Source organism: Chelonia mydas, chromosome 2 (assembly GCF_015237465.2).
Source record: "Chelonia mydas isolate rCheMyd1 chromosome 2, rCheMyd1.pri.v2, whole genome shotgun sequence".
Lineage (NCBI taxonomy): Eukaryota > Metazoa > Chordata > Testudines > Cheloniidae > Chelonia > Chelonia mydas.
In genome coordinates, this window is record NC_057850.1 from 179480622 (window position 1) to 179502366 (window position 21745).

General features: G+C 46.0%; 1 protein-coding gene and 1 long non-coding RNA gene across 4 annotated transcripts in view; one reads left to right on the forward strand and one right to left on the reverse strand.

The window, feature by feature from the left end:
- LOC102930263 (programmed cell death 6 interacting protein) overlaps positions 1 to 2307 on the reverse strand; it is a 55471-nt gene extending 53164 nt beyond the window's left edge. The window contains exon 1 of one of the 2 annotated variants that reach the window (XM_037890136.2): positions 1923 to 2307. In XM_037890136.2, coding sequence (XP_037746064.1) covers positions 1923 to 2128 — 206 coding nt within the window. In that variant the 5' untranslated portion in view covers positions 2129 to 2307. The remainder of the gene's footprint in view (positions 1 to 1922) is intronic. The other variant, XM_037890135.2, reaches the window with a different exon arrangement.
- On the forward strand, positions 913 to 21541 carry LOC114018863. 2 transcript variants are annotated; one of them, XR_005223961.2, is made up of 3 exons: positions 913 to 1613; positions 20439 to 20604; positions 21202 to 21541. It is a non-coding gene; the product is annotated as an uncharacterized LOC114018863 (long non-coding RNA). The 2 variants fall into 2 exon arrangements; XR_006288888.1 differs by lacking the exon at positions 913 to 1613 and adding an exon at positions 2468 to 2488.
- The last annotated feature ends 204 nt before the right edge of the window (positions 21542 to 21745 follow it).

The following is a 21745-nucleotide window of genomic DNA, read 5'->3' on the forward strand; positions in this document are numbered from 1 at the left end:
CAGAGAGGGATGCTGCTAGGGGGAGAAGTGTCCTCATACTGTTTCTGTCTCTCCCCACACACACCAGTCCCTGTCACACTCTCCCCACACACACTTCAGTTGAATGCGGCTGGCAATCTACTAGAATGCCCATGGAAGGATGGGATTGAGAAACCTGCATCATGTGATGTGGTACCTTCCCCAGGAGGCATTGCACACCCTTCCCGAAGCACCCTGCGGCCCCCTTGCACAGTGGGATAACTACCCACAGTGCACTCCTCTTGTGTTAATGCAAAAGCTGTTAGTGGGGATGCACTCTATGGACACAAGCAGCATAGTGTGGATGTGCAACAGTAGTTTAATTCAAGACATTTAATTAAAGCGGCATAACTTTTGTCGACAAAATTCTGTAGTGTAGACAAGGCCTAAAAAGTTAGTGTCTTCAAATTCTGACCATTTGTGTGGTATGTTTTACTGAGTACACCTGGTTACTTTCAACATTAAGTCATCATGTAGAAGACACTGGTTTTCCATTACCACCTTCATGAGAGTCTGGTGAGTTAAAGACTCAGGTTCTTTCATTTACTTCCCTCCCTCTGAGATTTCATTGGGTACTTTCAAAACAAAGTACACAAAACACTCTGGGGTACTGATTTTTCCTTTACTATTTTGTAGTGTAAGCCTTAAGTTGGTCTAATTCACATTTCAGAGGTCTATTGCTCATATAGGCCCTTTTACAATACCTTTCGCCTGTGTAACCAGACACTATAACTTGCTCTCCTGGCTGTCAAAGGAGCTTACTATTTGGGATATTTCCGAGATCTTAATACAGGGATTTTGCACCATTAATGCAACACTAACAATTTGCCAAAGGGCTTCCCATCATTCCTTCAATTTAGCAATACCTGTGTCACAAACTACAAGCCCCAGCATGCATGGTATCATTTGGCACGCTGAAACCTGTAATCAACACCCACATCGGTGTTTCCCAAGCAAACTGTGCCTAATCCAGTGGGGATGGAGCGCTTCCATGGGTAAAGGCGCAGATGGGCAGCACAGCATCCCCCACAGCTGGGCACAGAAGCAGCTCAGGTGTACAGCGCTGCAGGGTAGACGCAGCAGCGCAGCTGCCCACGGTTCCTGTTTCTCCTTTGCCACTCACCTAGAGTGCAAGAGTCCCGGCACAACAGAGCCAGACTCCCCTCACACCCAGCAGCGCGCACACACGCGCGCGCTGCTTGGGAAGCCGGGAAGGGGCGCAACACACACAAGATAACAACAAAAAGTTAAGAAGCAACAAACGCGACAGAAGCGAGGAGCAGGAAAACAGGAGGCGGCGACGTGAAAACCGCTCAGCTCACGGCACGAGAGGACGCGGGCCGGGGGGAGCTGCAAGCCACAGGAAAGGGGCAGTAAGGTCCGGGACTACCGCCTGTGGCAACGGGCCGGAGACAGCGGGCGGAGAGCGGCGCCGCCAGCGCCCACGGGCCGCGTCGCTCAGGCCACCGGCCTGGTGGGGCCGCCCGCGCGACGCGACGCCGCCTCGCCTCCCAGCACGGCCACGGTGCCCCGGCGAGATGGGCGGGCCCCTGACGTCACGCAGGAGACGCCCAGGCGGCGCGAGCACATCCCAGGTAAGAAACCGCCGCCCTGTGAACGCGGCCGGGGTGGGGGGCAGAAACCCCACCAGCCCACAGCGACGCGGGGGGTCGCGACGCGCGGGGCCTCGCGGGGAAACACCGGGTCCGCTCTGCAAGGGCTTCCCACCGGTAACCCTACCGCCTGCCACCCCCCACCCGCCCCTTGCAGTTCCTGCCCGCCCGCACAGCCGCCGCCGCCGGCCTCTCCGCCCGGCTGGCGCACAGCGCCGACCTGTCCGGCCGGGGCCGGGCGTCGCTCTCCTCCCCCGCTACGGTGGAGCCCGCGCGCGCTCCCCGCCTCACCGCATCAGCGTCTCGAGCGAGCTCTCGTGCTTGTCGAGCGGGCGGCCGACCGCGCTCTTGCGCAGCTTGTTGAGCTCCTCGGCCGCGCGGCAGTGCTCGGCCTGCGCGTCCCCGGCCGGGTAGGTCTGCTGGATAAACTTGCAGAGCGGCTTGGCCAAGTCCACCTCGGAGGCCTTCTTCGACTGCACCGAGATAAAGGTCGCCATGTTTCCTTCCTGCTGCCTGCGCTTGGTGGGCCTGTCTGTCCGCCCGCAGCAGTACAGAGAACTGCCCGCGCCCACCCGCTGCACTTCCGGGATCTGCGCAAACTCTGACCTCAGCACCTCACGTCAGTCACGCGCCTTCCCCCTCCCTAACTCCGCCCGGTTCTCCTTAGCTCCGCCCCACAACGTCATCGTCACTTTGGATAGGCTATTACCAGGAGGAGAGTGAGTTTGTGTGTGTGGTTTTTGGAGGGGGATGAGAGGGTGAGAGAACCTGGATTCCTGCAGGAAATGGCCCACCTTGATTATCATACACATTGTGAAGAGAGTGGTCACTTTGGATGGGCTATTACCAGCAAGAGAGTGAGTTTGTCTGTGGGGGGGCGGAGGGTGAGAAAACCTGGATTTGTGCTGGAAATGACCCATCTTGATGATCACTTTAGATAAGCTATTACCAGCAGGAGAGTGGGGTGGGAGGAGGTATTGTTTCATGGTGTCTGTGTATATAATAATGTCTTCTGCAATTTCCACAGTATGCATCCGATGAAGTGAGCTGTAGCTCACGAAAGCTCATGCTCAAATAAATTGGTTAGTCTCTAAGGTGCCACAAGTACTCCTTTTCTTTTTGCGAATACAGACTAACACAGCTGTTACTCTGAAACCTGTCATCGTCGAGCTCTCTCTCCCAGCCCCGCCCACTTCCCCTCCTTGCTCGCCCCGCCCCCGGGCCTCAAATTCTTCTCCCTCCCTCTATAGACCCGCCTCTCTGTCCTTGCTGGCCTCCCGCCCCAACCACTCAATGGTCATTCAGCGCTAGGTGCCTGCGCAGTGACGCTTCCCTTCTGCTCACCTGTTCTCCGTAAGCCAGGGCGGGCGGAGCTGAGCAGAGCGACGCAGGCTGCGTCGCTTTTTTGTGAGCCAAAGGAAAGTGGACCCTGGCATTATTCTTACACGGTTGTTCTCGTGCCCTCCCCACGCCCCTATGTTGTTTGTTTCATCTACTTTTATGTTTCTTAAATAAGATTGCAAGCTGAGTGTTTCTTACTAGATGGGCCTTGGTCTGTTGAGTGCTAGTGTAATGCAACTAATAAAACTGAAGGTATTTTTATTTTAAAATTTGTTTTTCTACATTATTTACTATATTACAGAAGGAGCTGGTAATGACTTATATTTAGATTGTCTAACACTTTTCATTAAAAATATTCTTGCAATCTTTTTCTGAGACACTCTAACAACTCCGTCCATTGTTTTCAAAATTCAGCAGGGAAACAAAGCCTCAAGTTAGAAATATGCCTTCCCACTACCCCCACCCTTTGAAATTTCATTCTGGTTTGGCTGAGTTATAAACTTTTGAAAATCACCATTTCACTTCTGTCACTTCTGTCTTTGAGAACATTTTGACAGCACACTAAAATAACAACAGAAACATTTTACCCTGTCTACCCAGCACACTAAACTTTGAACACCTGGAAGTGCTGGAGTAGCAAATGGTGGGGGAAAGAACCCAAATGGGCTCTCAGAACCCAACCCCAGCCTATGATTCCAGCATCCCATCACATTCCGTCCCCTCCGCTTAAGACACCACATGAGTCAGAATGTCTCCTAGCTCCCATCAGGAGAGACAGCTGGGCCAGGCTCCCCTAACATAACCCCCAGGACCTAGCATGTAATCCCACCAGTTCATCTCCATTCAGGGAACATCATATGGATCAGGATGTCTCCTATTATCTAGTTGAAGGGAAGGGAAATACTGGGCTGGGTTGGGCTTCCCTTAACCACCACTGAATGGAGTATATGGCACCAGTAGCTCACCCCCAGCTCCCACTGGGATAGTAGTCTTCTTCTGCTCCCAACTAATAGTCCTGTAGTTTGAGTAGTAGCTATCTGTGCTGAAGGTTCATGGTTTAAATACTGCTGATAGGGGAAGGGGGGAGATTGTTACAGTGATATGTAACATAATTTTTTGTTATATTTTTTCTTTTTAAAAAAAACTATAAAATTACATGTAAAATTAAAAGAAAGTTATTTAAAGCTGCAAAGTCAAGCACTCAAAAGATAGGAAATATCAGAATTCCAGTTGCTCATGCAACTTTAATTTGCTTTCCTTGTGCATATGCAATATTATACAATCTTTAACTACATGATCACATGCAGTTTTTTCCACAGGACTCCTGCCTAATTCAGTGCAAAGGTTGGACACATGATGAGGCAGAATTAAGTATGCACAAGCAATCAGAAATCTGGCGTTTCCTAATTTAACATCACTTGACTTTACAATCTAAATAACTTTATTTTAACATATGTTTTGTATGCAATTATTATTAGTTATTTATCCAGCACCATAAGTGGGCATGATGCTTTCTTTACAGACAAGTAAAAGACAATGGGTCCAATCCTGCATCTACTAAATTCAGTGTGAACTGTGATACTGATGTGATGCTGGCAGACCAGGTGCCAGTTCATGCCAAGGCCCAATGCATAAATGGTTTACCTGTCGGTTAGTATTAGGGCTGTCAAGCGATTAAAAAAATTAATCGTGATTAATCGCACTGTTAAACAATAATAGAATATTGTTGGATGTTTTCTACATTTTCAAATATATTGATTTCAATTACAACACAATACAAAAAGAAAAGGAGTACTTGTGGCACCTTAGAGACTAACCAATTTATTTGAGCATTTAGTCTCTAAGGTGCCACAAGTACTCCTTTTCTTTTTGCGAATACAGACTAACACGGCTGTTACTCTGAAACACAATACAAAGTGTACAGTGCTCACTTCGTTTTTTATTACAAATATTTGCTCTGTAAAAAAAGAAAGAGTATTTTCAAATCACCTAATATAAGTACTGTAGTGCAATCTTTTTATCATGAAAACTGAACTTACAAATGTTGAATTACACCTCTACCCCAATTATAACATGGTCCTCGGGAGACAAAACTGACTTTGGCCCCCCCCGTTCTTTGTTCCCTGACCGCCCCCTCCAGAGACCCCCATCCCTAATCACCCCCAGGACCCCACCCCATACCCAACCCCCTTGCTCCCTGTCCCCTGACTGCTCTGACCCCTATCCACACCCCCCGTGGTGGAATGAAGCGGGCTGGGGCTGGGCTGCTCTGCTTCCGCTGCTGCTGGTGAGTGTGGGCGGGGATCCCTTCCCCCAAACCCTCTCCCCCGAGCAACACGGCTGGGGCCAGGGCGAGGGAAGAGGAGCGGGCTGCTCCTGGGCCTCTGCTAATCCCCCGGGCCACTCTGGGACTGTGGGGCCCCCAAAAGTGCCCCCCCCCCAGCTTCTGCCTCCCAGATCCTGTGGGGGGGAGCCCCTGACCACCCCCGAGACCCTCTGCCCCTTATCCAACCCCTCATCCCCGGCCCGGCACCCTTAACACGCTGCTCAGAGCAGTGTGTCGGAGCTTTACCGCTTTGTATGCGAACCCGCATTATATCGGGTCGTGTTATATTGGGGTAGACGTGTGTGTACAAAAAAAATGCATTAAAAATAAAACAATTTAAAACTTTAGAGCCTACAAATCCACTCAGTCCTACTTCAGCCAATCACTCAGACAAACAAGTTTGGTTACGTTTCCAGGAGATAATGCTGCCCGCTTCTTGTTTACGTCAACTGAAAGTGAGAACAGACGTTTGCATGGCACTGTTGTAACCGGCGTCACAAGATATTTACATGCCAGATGCGTTAAACATTCATATGTCCCTTCATGCTTCAACCACCATTCCAGAGGATATGCATCCATGCTGATGATGGGTTCTGCTTGATAACAATCCAAAGCAGAGCAGACCGATGCATGTTCATTTTCATCCACCACAGAAGGTTGATGCCACCAGCAGAAGGTTGATTTTCTTTTTTGGTGGTTCACGTTCTGTAGTTTCCGCATCTGAGTGTTGCTCTTTTAAGACTTCTGAAAGCATGCTCCACATCTCGTCCCTTTCAGATTTTGGAAGACACTTCAGATTCTTAAACCATGGGTCGAGTGCTGTAGCTACTTTTAGAAATCTCACATTGGTACCTTCTTTGCATTTTGTCAAATCTGCAGTGAAAGTGTTTGTAAATCAAACAACATGTGCTGAGTCATCATCCGAGACTGCTGTAACATAAAATATATGGCAGATTGCAGGTAAAACAGAGCAGGGGACATACAATCTCCCCCAAGGAGTTCAGTCACAAATTTAATTAATTTTTTTAATGAACATCAGCATGTCTTCCAAAATGTTGGCTGAGCCATGAAGGGGCATACGAATGTTTAGCATATCTGGAACATAAATACCTTGCAACGCCGGCTACAAAAGTGCAATGTGAATGCCTATTCTCACTTTCAGGTGTCGTAAATAAGAAGCAGGCAGCAGTATCTCCAGTAAACAAACTCATTTCTCTTTGCAATTGGCTGAACAAGATGTAGGACTGAGTGGATTTGTAGGCGCTAAAGTTTTGCATTGTTTTGTTTTTGAGTGCAGTTATGTAACAAAAAAAATGTACATTTGTAACTTACACTCTCATAATAGAGATTGCCCTATAGTACTTGTATGAGGTGAATTGCAAAATATTATTTCTTTTATAATTTTTACAGTGCAAATATTTGTAATAAAAATAATATAAAGTGAGCACTGTACACTTTGTATTCTGTATTGTAATATAAATCAATATATTCGAAAATTTATAAAAACATCCAAAAATATTTAATACATTAATACAGGAAAAACAACATTAATTAAGGTAAAGTGCTGGTCCTGCACACAAGATGGACCACTGAAGGCAAATGAGGCACTGTGTAGCATTAAAGGACAGAGATCTTATTGATTGTATTTCCTACTCCCCATCCCATCAGCTTAGATTCTGGGTTGAAGGGGATAAAAATCTCCAAAAAGGAGAAACTGGCATCTTTATGCTGTCTGAACTCTGGGGGCAAAGATTCCAAAACATAAGCAAGAGATCCCCATGCTGCATGGGTCAGCCCTAAAGGACATACAGAGCTGCTTATAAAAAAGCTTATATTACCTTTTTAAATCTAAGACTACTCATTTGTATGTGTATGGTTCCTGTTTTAACCTTGTAAATAACTTCCTTATTTATTTTCTTATTGTTAATAAATTTTTAGTTAGTTTATTACAGGATTGACTATAGACATTGTCTTTGGTTTGAGATCTGAGTACAATTGACCTGGGGAAAGTGACTGGTCCTTTGGGACTGGGAGTAACCTGAATATTGTTTTGGTTTGTGGTGTAAAGTGACTGTCTGTCACACAGTCCAGCTTGCCTGGGTGGCAAGATAAACTGGAAAGCCCAAGGGGACTGTCTGTGACCCCATGGTAAGACTGTTACTGGGTTGGTGAAGTCTAATTGTAGAAAGAAGGGACAACTGGTTTGGAGTTTCTGTCCTGCTTTTTGACTGTGTCCCCTGAGGATTGCATTCACAGTCATGAGCCACTCCCGACAGCGTGACAACTGACTTCAGTGGGAGTAGGATTAAGCCAAATGTCCCTGCCTCAAAGAGTTTGCTATCTAAGTCCCCAGTCCTGCAAATGCTCATAGTGTGCCTTATTACTGACAGTAGCTTTATTGGAATCAGTGGGACTACTCATGGTAATGTAGCTCTCTACGCTTAGTAGTAAGTTTTTCCAGGACTGGGACTTAAATTAGCATATGCCATGATGAAGAAAAATAAATGTTGAAAGGGCGTGGAGGGCAAAGGGCAAAAACTACAGCAATGAGATCATGCATTGCTTTCGAGCCTTAGTGACCTTTTGCTGGACATTGCTTGACTAATCCATTCAGTGGTTAGTATTCCTAAATCCCTCCCGACAGAACCACATAAATTATATTAGATGATAGTATAAATCACTAGAGCTTCAGACAAACCTATATACCGACACATGCTTTGCTCCCTTGCCATGGATTTATTAATACTTCTTTACACTTCTGTAGTGCATTCTTTCTCAAAGAATTTCAAAAATCTCAAAGAATTTTACAAACAATGATTTGCCAATTGCCTCCTAACACCTCTGAAACTATAAGTTTCAGAGTAGCAGCCGTGTTAGTCTGTATTTGCAAAAAGAAAAGGAGTACTTGTGGCACCTTAGAGACTAACCAATTTATTTGAGCATAAGCTTTCGTGAGCTACAGCTCACTTCATCGGATGCATTCAGTGGAAAAAAAAAGTGTTATATAAGTGTTATTCCCAATTTACATATGGTTAAGCAAGACACAGGGAGTACATCTACACAGAAGCTGGGAGGTGTAATTCCTAGCTCAGGTAGACATCCACATGCTAGCTCTGCTTCAGCTAGCACCCTAAAATGGTAACTTGACCATGGAAGTGCAGGCAGCAACTCAGTGTAGCCAAGCAAGTACAATCCTGTCTGAGACCGTAAGTATATACTCAGGCAGCAAGCCTATGCCACCAATCATGCTACCATGGCTGTGCTGCTATTTTTAGGCACTAGCTCAAGCAGAACTAGTGTGCATATGTATACCCAAGCTGGGAATTACAACTCCCAGCTGCTGGGTAGACATACCCTGGGACATTAAGAACTTTCCCAAAGCCACACACTTACAAACAGAATTCAAATCTTCTGACTCAGAGTCTTATGCTTTAAACAATAGACCATATTTCCTTTTTTAAAAAGATTATATGTACTAGAATTAAATGCAAATTTATCATGGGACCTGGTTACAACACAGTCTTTTCCTAAAATAATTAAAAACTGTGCTGGTTTTTTGCAGCACAAACAGGATTTAAACATGTTTTTAGCATTATGCCAGAGCCATAGATACAGTGAATTTTAGTGTAGATCAATCATTAGATGTCCCCAGATCTCCTGTCTTCCTCTCCCAACCTAAATTATGTATAAAGAGACCACAGACCAAAGTGGTCTCAAGTGTTCTGGCCTTTTTGAAAGACAGATTTGGTTCTCATCTGAAGAAGTGGTTTTTTTACCCAAGAAAGCTTATGCCCAAATAAATCTGTTAGTCTTTAAGGTGCCACCGGACTCCTTGTTGTTTTTGTGGATACAGACTAACTCGGCTACCCCCTGATACAAGAGAAATAAGGCATCAGGACTGGCACATTTCCACCAAACAAGGGGGTCCTAGCTGCAGACAGGACAGATTGGGGGATTGTGACAAATCTGTCATGCTAGATTCAGATTCATTCCAGTATCCCAGAATTAATGGGTGCATGAAGCCTTTGGGAGCTTGGTCACAATAACCAAAATGAGCTACCCATAGTCAGACTCTACACTGAGTGTTCTAAAAGGCTGTGAAAATAAATGAAAATAGGGTGGGGTGCTTTTTACATAAGATTCTTCCTGGTATTTTCTTGCCTTCTCCCAGCAAAGAGCATATGTCTTCTACTGCACATTATTCAATAATTCATGATAGCCTGCCCAGCCGTACTATATTGACAGTTCCTGCATTTAGAGCGCATCTCTCTCTTCCTTCTACTCAGAGTGAAAGAATGTTTAAACCTGTCCCTGACAATCCTAAAATGGCATCTATACATTACATAGGGACCTTGTTCCCCCCTTCTGTACTACCATACAACTGGTATTTGAAGGAAGCTGGGTGGATAGGGGAAGGGGATGTGGCTAGTGGAATTGTAACTATGAAGATCTATTGACCAAAACATTTGTGGAAGATGGGTGTGGGGATTGTGTCTGAAGCTACAGAAGCATAAGAACATAGGAATTGCCATATTGGATCTGACTACCATGGCCCATCTACTCCAGATGTTTCAGAGGAAGGTGTAAAATTCTCATAGTGTATGAGTGCAATTTATTTCTAACCCCAGGAGGTTACTGTCCTGTAGCATGAGGGACCTGTAGCCCAGAGGAAGAGTCTATCACTTCTTCTTCCATAAAGCCCGTTTACTTATGGTTTTCACAGAACACAAGATTTGCCCATAAGGAATTATAAATCTTCTTTCACTGCATTTTTAATTGATATTTATTATTTTTTTATAGTACTCAAAGGTATACTCAGCACTTAACAGGAGACAATAAGATTGCAAGCTCTTCAAGGCAGGGACCATGCCTACCTGCGTTTGTACAGAACCTAGCATAATGGGTATGTCTACACTGCAGTTAAACATCCATGGCTGGCCCGTGTCAGCTGACTCAGGTTCACAGGGCTTGGGCTATGAGGCTGTAAAGTAGTGATCTAGACACACAGGCTCAGGCTGGAGTGGAGACTGAGCTCTGGAACCGCGCAAGGAGGGAGGGTCCTAAAGCCCAGGCTGCTGTCTCAGCCCAAACATCTATAACACAGTTAAACAGCTCCGCAGCCTGAGTCCCGCTAGCCTGAGTCAGCTGACATGGGTCAGCCACAGGTGTTTAACTGCAGTGTAGGTATACCCGATGAGGCCCCAATTCTCCATACTACCACCATAGAAATGCTAAATAATAAGGCATGTTCCCTTTTCCAAAGGGTTTCCAGTCTAAATACAGGATGTGATCTGAGTCAGGAAAACAAGTTGGAAAGACAGGGGTGTAGCAAAATAGGGATCAGAGCAGTATGATCATGTGGTTATTTAGGTTAAGCACATATACATCATGGTAGTTCAGATAAGTTTTTCTTTTTTATACAATTCAAAACTAAAAAAGGTAATAAATATTCTTGACGTGTTTATTGTGAGCATTGCACAAAAGGCAAATTTTCAGGATAGATTTAAATGAGGAGAGGCTGCTGACTTTGTTAACTGGAATATGAAGGGCATTGCAGGTATAGGGTATGATGTGAAAAAAAGGTGCAGAGATGCTTGTTGGAGATATAAATGAAGGGGAGCAAAGTGGACTGGAGAATGAAGCAATAAAAAACTAGATCAGGTAGGGGGGAAGAGGTGGAGTTATACAGCACCTTGAAGGTCAGGATAAGATGTTTATATTTGATACAATGGAGCCATTGGAATAATTCAAAAAACAGGGATGATCTGGTACAGATAGATGGGTTAGGAAAATAATTTTATCTGCTGCATTTTGAATGGAGTGGAGCAGGAATCAAAGAGTCATACATTGACAATGATATTTACATGAAATAATTCAAAAATATTAGCTATAAACAGAATTGTTTCTAAACAGAATGTTGCTCAAAGTGTTCTATGAGGCGTCAGTAGCCTCCAGAGGCAGGCAGTATTACTGATTAGGTTACCGCAATGCCTGCATTTGTTATTCAAATTCGCTATGTACTGCGGATTCAAAAATACAGGAAAAGTAGCTCTTCATTAAATCACAAATCCAGCTGTAATCTTGGGTCTCTGTAAACTAATACAATCTAATTTATTTTAAAAATACTTAAAAAGAACAACCTATTCAAAAGATTTGTAGTGAAACAGTGTCAAACTCAGGTTTTTTTAATTTGTTTTTGTTTTGTTTTGCATACTCTTAAACAGCAACAAAGTAAGTACTGTAATCTTTACTGTTCTGATACAGTATTTCATACAGTCTCCATATTTTCATACAAAATTTACAAACCAAAAACCTGGTGGAGGACAGCAACAGTTTTCAGCTTAATTAGAAATAATTCAGGCAGGTACTGTCAGACACAGCGTAGTTTTTTGCAAATGTCCATATAAAATGCAAATCTGTTTCTTAAAACAAAGGATTTGGATAAACCTATTTGTAATTAGTTGTACTGATCTGATCTGATATTTGCTCCATACTAGTGAAGGATCACATTCTTCCCTCTGATACGCATGTCCAACTTAAATGGAGTCAATGAAGGACTTGTCTACATGGGGAGTTATCAGGAAGTTATACTAGCATAAGGCAAGGTGTGAATCTATACTGCAGGAGTTATACTGGTATAAATTCAAGTTAATTAATTAAACTGTAAAAAGGCCACTTTTATTCCGAAAGAGAGCATCCACATGGGGAGTAGTACACCAATAACTACTGCAGTATAGATTGACTGCTGGCATAACCCCGTAGCGTAGACTGAACCTACAATGATGGAAGGGGTTTTTCCATCACTTGAGAGAAACTGTCTTTACATATGTTAAAGGCTAATATAAAGAGGAGAATGATCAATTGTTCTCCATGTCTTCTGAAGATAGGACAAGAAGTAGTGGGCTTAATCTGCAGCAAGAGAGATTTAGGTTAGATGTTAGGAAAACTTTCTAAACTACAAGGATTGTTAAACTCTGGAATAGGCTTCCAAGGGAGATTGTGGAATCCCTGTCTTTAGAGGTTTTTAAAAATAGGTTAGACAAACAGCTGTCAGGGATGATTTAGGTATACTTGGTCCAGTATGTGTATATGTGTGTGGGGGGGGGGAGGGGCTGGACCAAATAACTTTTTGAGGTCCTTTCCAGACCTGCATGTCTATGATTCTATGATCCTGGCCTATAAACATCATATGAAAATCTCAATGGGGCTTGGCTAATATTAGCAATGTTAGTGCAAGGAAGCTAGGATGCAAATTGTTCTATGAGCTTGGAAGGCTATGCCTACTGCATGTACTCACAGCAGTCTGACCTGCCCTGGTTTTGTTTTGTTTTAAGCTGAACTTTCACTATGCTACATAGTGTCTTATATGTGCACTAAGATTTCTTAAATGAGTAACCTTTAAAGGAAAATATTTCAATTTTCTTATCTGAGATGTGAGCTTCTCCTGAATCTAAAGGAGCGACATGATTTGTTTTTACAAAGACTTCTTTTGTTTCCAGTGAGTAACATACAAAGCTCCAATATGGCACTCCTTTTAATACGGAACTAGCAATTCTTATTCAACTGTCACACTCATCAAGCACTTAGGCTTGGTCTACACTACAAAGTTAGGTCGACATAAGCTGCCTTGCATCGACCTAGTTGTGCATGTGTCTACTCTTAAATTTGTCTCCTACGTATGTAAGTGCCACGTTACAGCAACTCAGTAATACCACTTCCCTGAGCAGCATTGAGCCATGGTCAATCGACTAAGGTCAATGCAGCGCGAATGTAGATGCTACATTACTTATGTCAACCCTAACAGTCCTCCAACAGCTGTCCCGCAATGGCTGATACTGACCACTCTGGTCACATTTGTGAACTCCACTGCCCAGGGGTCACAGAGAGTGGAAGGCACTCTTCCCCTTTAAAGCCCCTTTAAAGAATTTTTTAAATTCCTTTTTCTGATTGTCCATCTTGGCAAGCACACCAAACAGCTGCCCAGCTGAGCATGCTGGCTATACACTCCGCACATGCTCCGGCCTGGAGTGGACAAGAGATATTGTATCTCCTGGGCCTGTGGGGAAAAGAGGCTATTCAAACACAATTACGGACTAGTAACGGAAATGTGGACATCTATAAACAGATTGCCAGGGGGACGCAGGAGAAGGGGACCAGCAGTAGTGCTGCATGAAAGCAAATGAACTGCATTGGGCATATCAGAACTAGGGAAGCCAACAGTGCTGAGCCACAGACCCGTTGCTTTTACGAGGAGCTGCATGTCATACTTGGCAGAGACCCCACCACCACCCCTCAGACCACCGTGGCTATCTCTGAGGAGCCCAAGTCACAGGCCTCCGGTGTGAAAAGTGAGGAGGAGAAGGTTGGGGGACATGCAATCAGTGGGTCCAGCTATGCTGCGGACCAGGACCTGTTTGAGACTCCATCACAGTGCAGTCAGTCCCAGCAGTCAAGCATGGGTTAGTTGGATGCAGGGAAAGGAATCTCGACTAAGTGTGTAATTGTATTTCCTGTGACAAAGATGTACAAATGGCACCTCCAGCTTAACAGGACACAGCTATCGACTTTTCATTAATTTACTTGTTCTTGAAGAGGTAGCAGTACAACAAAGAGAGGTGGCTTGTTATCTGCTTTTCATTCCCCTGTAGAGTTAGGCAGGAGGGGGGCATGCAGAGCAGTTTGTTTATGTACACAGCCAGGGCCAGATTAACTTTTTGTTACAACAACAAAACCAAACTCAAGATTTATCAGAGCTGCGTACTTTCAACGCTACTTTTTTATAGTCCAGAATGCTGGGAAATGAGAAAGTATGACAAGTCCAAACAGTCTACATTCCCTACAACGTGCCTCAGAAAAATCCTCCCTATCTTTTGGCCCAAAACAATCTCAAACCAAGATCTATTCACACAGTGCAGCCAAAAAGATATGGGCACCATCATTGCCAGGAGGCGTTAGAGTTGTATTGGCCAACTGATAGAAGTGCCAGGAACTTCATTTTTTAGCTACAGGATAAAGCTAAAACTAATATACTTCATGCTGTGCCTTTGATATAGTTCCAGCTCCAGCTCCGGAGCACGCACAGAGTCGGCACCTATGTATATATATATTTTAATTTATACTAGTGAACTGACTTGAAGTTTATATGCCATTACTGTATGTAATTGATTCCATTTAACCAATTCTAGCTGTCATCTATATCTTTTTCCTTTTATGAATAAACCTTTAGATTTTAGATTCTAAAGGATTGGCAACAGCATGATTTGTGGGTAAGATCTGATTTGTATATTGACCTGGGTCTGGGGCTTGGTCCTTTGGGATCGAGAGAACCTTTTTTCTTTTACTGGGGTATTGGTTTTCATAACCATTTGTCCCCATAACGACTGGCACTGGTGGTGATACTGGGAAACTGGAGTGTCTAAGGGAATTGCTTGTGTGACTTGTGGTTAGCCAGTGGGGTAAAACCAAAGTCTTCTCTGTTTGTTTGTTTGGTTTGGTTTGCCTTGGTGTGCATAGAAACCCCAGCCTTGGGCTGTAACTGCCTTGCTTTAAGCAATTTGTCCTGAATTGGCACTCTCAATTGGGTCTCGCCAGAACCAGCATAGTTACAACAGGTTACGTGCAATAAACAATAGTTCACGGAAACCCGTGACCTTGTCCCTGACTTTCACTAAAAATATCCCTGACAAAATGGGGGGGTGGGTTCAGCACTCACTGCTACTGGGGCTCCTGGGTTCCCCACTACTGCGGTGAGTGGGAGCTCTGGGGTCTCCCTGCCGATCAGGGCTGGGCTGCTGTGGGATCCCCTCATACCCCAGGGTGGCTGGGCGCTGAGGGGGGTCCCCCGCCGCTCACTGAGGCTGGTAGCTGCAGGGTTCCCACCTCCGCCTGCCACGGCTGGGCAGCTGCAGGGAGTTCACCCGCTGCAGCTGGGCATCTGTGGGTGGTTCCCCTGCCACCTCCCTTGGCTGGGCAGCTGCAGGGTCCCTCCACCAGCACGGGGTCTGGGAGCTGTGGAGGGGCTGGCGGAGAGCTCCAGCCCCCAGGGCAGAAAATTTCATGGAGGTCAATGGAAGTCATGGATTCTGTGACTTCCATGACATAATTGTAGCCTTAGGTATGGGCCCATTGTGGTTGGTTTAAACAATTCTATTTGACTAACCATTTAAAAATTTTACTATTACAAAAGCAGCCAATATAAAGCCTAAAACAAACACCATTCATTCAAGTATATATAATTTTAAAAAAAATCTTGGAACCAACAAAATACATGCAAACAGCAATCCCATGATCTTCCATTATAACCTTTGTTACCCTTCTCATCCCTTTTCCTGATGTTAAAATGATAACTGTGCTATTAATGTTACCAGAGCCGTGCCTTGGGTATGGCGAATCAGGGCAACCGCCCTGGGCCCTGTGCTTTGGGGGGCCCTGCGCCTCGATAAAATCATGAGAAGGCAGGCAGGGAGGGGTGGCAGGAGGCGGGCGGGTGATTGGAGTGAGGAGGCGAACTGGGAGGCGAGCGGCAGGTGGGCAGGGGGTGTTTGGAGGAGCCCCCCTACCAGAACCTCCCCCTCCCCCCAGCGCCTCCTGCCCGCCAGCGGGCCCCGCAAACCAGCACCTCCACTTCCCCCTCAGTGCCTACCGCCTGCCATGGATCAGATGTTTTGTGGTGTCAGGAGGTGCTGGGGAGATGGGAGAGGAGTGAGGGCGCAGCATGCTCGCAGGAGGGGGCAGAACTGGGTGGAGAAGAGGGAGGGTGGGGGAGGGAAGAGACGGGGCAGGGGTGAGGCCTTGGGGGAAAGGGTAGAGGGGGGGCAGGGCCTGGGCAGAGCTGGGGGGAGCATCCATCGGCAGATTAGAAACTCGGTGCCTATGTCCCTGGCCCCGCACCCTCCTAGGAATGGCCCTGAATGTTACACTAAACTCTGGGGTCTTTATTTATTTATTTAGCATTTACAGCAATACGCTGGACATTCAAATATCTTATGTTTTAACTTTTATTCCTAATGTTTAAAATTCACCTTGTGGCAGAGGGTCAGCACAGATGCTGTACAATAACTTAAATTTAACCCCTTGGGCCCTGATCCACAAAGGGACTTAGGGAGTGTGACGCTGAGCATCTGAGAGCTTAACTTTTAGGGACCTAGAACAGGGGTGGACAAACTATGGCCCGTGGGCTGTGTCCAGCCCATCAGCTGTTTTAATCCGCCCTCAAGCTCCAGCTGGGGAGTGGGGTCAGGGGCTTGCCCTACTCTGTGCATGCTGTGGCTCTGTGCGGCTCCTGGAAGCAGCGGCATGTCCCCCCTCCAGCTCCTACGCGTAGAGGTAGCCAGGGGGCTCCACGTGCTGCCCCTGCCCCTGCCCCAAGCGCTGGCCCCGCAGCTCTCATTGGCCAGGAACTGTGGCCAATGGGAGCTGCAGAGGCGGCGCCTGCGGACAGGGCAGCGCGCAGAGCTGCCTGGCTGCACCTCCATGTAGGAGCCAGAGGAGGGACATTCCGCTGCTTCCGTGAGCTGCTTGAAGTAAGTGCCGCCCAGACCCTGCACCCCTGACCCCCTCCCAGACCCCAACCCCCTGCCCAAGCCCCGATCCCCCTTCTGCACCCCAAACCCCTCATCCCCAGCCCCACCCCAGAGTCTGCACCCCCAGCCAGAGTCCTCCTCCTGACACCCCAACCCCCGGCCCCAGCCATGATCGCCCTCCTGCCCTCTGAACCCCTTGGTCCAAGCCCAGAGCACCCTCCTGCACCCCAAACCCCTCATCCCTGGCCCCACCCCAGAGCCCACACCCCCAGTCAGAGCCCTCATTCCCACATCCGCCGCACCCCAACCCCCTGCCCCAGCCCTGTTCCCCCTCCCACGCCTTGAACTCCTCATTTCTCACCGCAACCCCAATTTTGTAAGTATTCATGGCCCACCATACAATTTTCATACCCAGATGTGGCCCTTGGGCCAAAATGTTGCCCACCCCTGACCAACAAGATCACAAGAACAACACTCTGATCCACAAAACTTGAGTGAGATGCCTACGCTTCTGTACAATGAATGGGGAAATATATATGTCTTAGACTGTGATCCACAAAGTTTGAAACCGTGTCTCTCTCATCAACAGAAGTTGGTCCAATAAAGGAGATTACCTCACCCACCTTGTCTCTCTAATATCCACAGAGCCAGCATGCTAGGAGGGGGCTGCCTAAACTAGCCAATGCTGCCCTGGGGGGGAGGGGGGGGAGGCTGCTAAGCCACGCCCCTCTCTTAGAGATAGGTACCTAAATTTGGCTGCAGGGAAGCTCTTATCTCTGCTTGCAATCCATTAACTGGGGGAAGGTATGCATTTGCTGCCTAAGTTGTGGGCACAGTCTGAAATAAAACAGCCCAGTGTGGAGGGAGGCAGGTCCTCCCTTATAACATCTAGTCTAATGGATAGGGTACTCATCATGGATGGAGGAGGCGTCCAGTTCAAGTTCTGTGCCTCCTAAGAGGGAGAAGGGATTTGTTACCATTCAGGGAGTACCCTAATCACTGGACTACCAGATAGTCTGATACAGATCTCCTGAAATGTCTCCTGTTGAACTTGTTTCACTTTAATTTAACAATTAAATATTAATTGGGCCAGAGAAAGAGTTAGAATGACTCTATAGCCTAGTAGTTAGTGAATTCACCTGCGAGGTAATGATTCTCTTTTCAAATCCCTTGTTCCCCTCAAGAGAAGGGCGGACTTGAACTGAGGGCCTCCCACATGCTGGGTGAGTACCCTATCCACTGGCTAAAGGTTATAAGAAAGGGTCCCTTACCCCAGGCTGTTTTGTGTGATCTTACCCAAGGGGTCTGATCTGCTACCTACTAGATCAGGCCCCTGCATATGACATATGTCCATGACATTTGTCTTCCCTGGTTTGCAAATTGCTCTGGGGCTTAGGCAGGAGGGAGGCAGCAGTAGGCATTCCCAGAGGAGGCAGAAAAATTTAGGCATTCAGTGAATTTAGGTGCTTACAGGTTTAGGTAGCTGCCAAGCAGTTTTGTGGATTGCAGTGGTGCCTAAAAATATGATGTAGGTGCCTAATTACCTTTGTGGATTGAACCTGAGGGCTAAGAGACTGTGATCCTCCTCCAGCTGCAAAAACTGTCTCTGCACTATCTGACATGGAGTAGAGGGAAGTATAGCAATATGTGTGGGCCAGCGGTGAGGCACGGGATTTGTGTTCAGGTAAATCCCAGTGGCCCCACTGTGTTACACAAAGGGCTACTATGAGTTATGGCTGCTACATCAGTCCACTGGCACTGTGGCATCACACTGCTGACCAGGAGGTGGGAGTGACTCTCACTTCCCCAACCCATCTGTACTTCTCCCACACAGAGTGAGGTTTCATGGGTAAAGTGGGTTTCACTCAAGCTTAATGTAACTGAATTTTAAAGTGAGGTTTTTTTTCCTGAAAATTGACTGCAAAAATAGCACTTTCTTACTCAGCAGATCTGCCCCTTGTCTGTATTCAGTCGCATCTGCTTATGTGTGAAGGAGCAGAGAGATGGCTGCCAGGCACAGCAGGGGTTAAAGAACCTGTGGGTTCAGCTAGCCCCGCCCCATTATACCTGCAGCCAATGCCAGGCCTGGAAGAGGGAGAAAAGAAGGGAGCCCGGGTCAGTCAGGGGTTGACTGGTGAAGAGGTAGGAGCTCTCTCTGTGTCTGGTGAAGACACGGATGCAACCTGCCTACCTATGCAGCCACTGCAAGCAAGCAAGTCTTCCCCAGCAAAGGGGAATCTACTGCCAAGCCCCAATTGTGGGGAAACTGGACTATCAGGGCCGTGCCCCAAACTAAAGGACTTATGTAGGGAGCAGCTCAGACAACAGGTCCTGAGTCTCCTCCATGCCCCCCATGATTGGGAGCAAGATCCATCTCCCCTGTCTAGGGGTGTGAGTGGCCCAGGATTCTTGAGCCAGGAGCTAAGGGAAAGGAGGGCAGGTCCCCCCTCCAGCCCCTAACCAATGATCGAGCCCCTAGGCTGCCCAGGCATTGAAGGCCCTACCACATTATGTCCATGACAAAATAGGTTTTTTACTGCAATTAGCTCCTGTTTGTCCTGCAGAGCCAACGCAGCTGAAAGTGTGAACTGGACACTAAGCTCTCTAGCGCAGAGATTGTTTCATTTACTATGTTTGTGGAGCACCTAGTAAAATGGGTCCATGATCTAGTTGACCTCTAGGGACTAATGCAATGTTTGTATTAAATAATAAAATCTTGTGTACAAAGTTGTTGACTAAATTTCAGTTACAAGACTAATTAACTGCACTTTTCTGAAATCTCATTGAATGCCATGGGATTCCATGTTTATTGTCTGTTTCCATGTCAAATGAGGCATTTATAAGCAAAAAGATTATTTTTCTTTCAACTGCCAGCCCTGCAAACTCTGACTGGATTCTTTCATTCTCCTACATCAACAGCAGTAATAGACTGCAGGTCAAACTCTGCCCTCATTTTGCCATGCAGGCTGTAAAAGTTGTACAGTTACAGTAGCCAGTAGAGGGAGCTCTCATGCAGCCAGATAAATTGAACACGAATGTTGAAAGCGTCAAGGAAAAGAATATAAAAGTTATGTAAGTCCCAAAGAATTCATTGTCAGCTTAAATTCAGTGCAAGATGTTAATGCACATGAAGCTTAAAGCAAAATTCTGCTAAATTTATTATATATATATTGCTTCAACAATATAATTAGAGCAAAACCCTTTTTCTCTCATTGGGACTCATCCTGCAACCCATGCTCACCTGAGTAATCCTTTCTCAAACAGTACTGTTCCTGTAAAGATTACTCAGGTGAGCAAGGGTTGCAGAATCTGGCCCTGTATAACAAGTAAAGCGATGGTATTGGCCCACAAAACTGATTACACACACACTTCCCCCGCCACTCTTATTTCTCAGCAGTGGGGAGACTTGGTCATGTTGGATAAATCTCTCTACTCCGTTTCAAGAACTGCCTAAGTATCAGTATCATACATGCCAATGCACGCTCACTTGTTTCAGAAAACAGCAGATACATAATTAAGAATGTATAATCCCATATCACTTTGTATGTTAGTCATCACATACTGTACAAATGATGTATGCAAGACCTTAAAAACTAACATCCTGAATGTTTTAAATAGATCAGAGATTCTCAAACTGTGGTCTGCAAGCTTCATTCAGGCGGTCTCCAGATAGTTCTCTGTAAGGTGTGCACCTGGGCGGCTACACACAAGAGACTGAAGGGCCGCCCATCTAATTAGTGGCTCCAATTAGGTGCCTTGACCCTGGAGAAGATGGACATGTAAGGTGAGGAGGTGACCGGGGGGCGCAGTGGGTGAGAAGACGGGGTGGGGGGGAATTTAGAATGTGCAGGGCTACGGCGCCAGAGAAAGAGGCAACTTTCCCCAGCTCTAGGGCTGTGGCTGCCGGGCAGAAACCCGCCCCCTGCTTCCCAGCTTGGGGGCTGCTGCAGTGGGGGAGAGAGCCCCATCATTGCATTCGAAAGGTAAGACTACTGGTATTAAAATATGAGTTGTGTGCTTTTATTTATAGAACAAAAAAAGTTAATTATTACTTTTTTTTAATACATGGTGCTTTTATCAAAAGCAGTCCAGGGGTGGGAGGGGGGAGTTTGAGAACCACTGATATAGATGTTAAAGATTCCATGATACTTTTTGCAAGCATAGGGGTTTTGCTGGAGTCCTTGATGAAAATTTTAACTTCCCCTAATGCTGTGCCGCATAGTGACTACTGACTGGCTCGTGCCTTTCACCCCTCAGATTGTAGTAGTAGGATTTTATGTTTGTATTTTGTCTAATTTAGAATGAAGGCTTCTGCATTGTAATTTGATGTTCCTGTTCAAAATGTTCTGTGTAAATTAATTCTGTTTTATGTGTGAATCAGGAATGGGTGTTAAGAGAAGTGTGAAAGCCATCACTGAACCAGCTGTTCTAGGGAGCACTGGAGACAGACGCAAGGGCACCAGGAGGCTGCAACACACCCCTATAGAAATGTCTGAGGAAGGCAGATTGACGACTCTAAAGATGAGACAGGCACCTATCAATGGGAACAAGATAGCTGTGATCAAAACCAGCCTGGGATAACTCCCTGAGAGACTTGATGAAAGAACAAGATAAACGATGAGCAAGACAATTTAAGAAAACAAGCACTTGTCAAACAACAATTGATTAAAGCATGATGGTGCAAAACTCATCAGTCCCAATGAAGGAAAATTACTATATAAACAAAAAGAAAAGGAGTACTTGTGGCACTTTAGAGACTAACCAATTTATTTGAGCATAAGCTTTCGTGAGCTACAGCTCACTTCATCGGATGCATACTGTGGAAAATACAGAAGATGTTTGTTTTTATACACACAAATCATGAAAAAATGGGTGTTTATCACTACAAAAGGTTTTCTCTCCCCCCACCCCACTCTTCTGCTGGT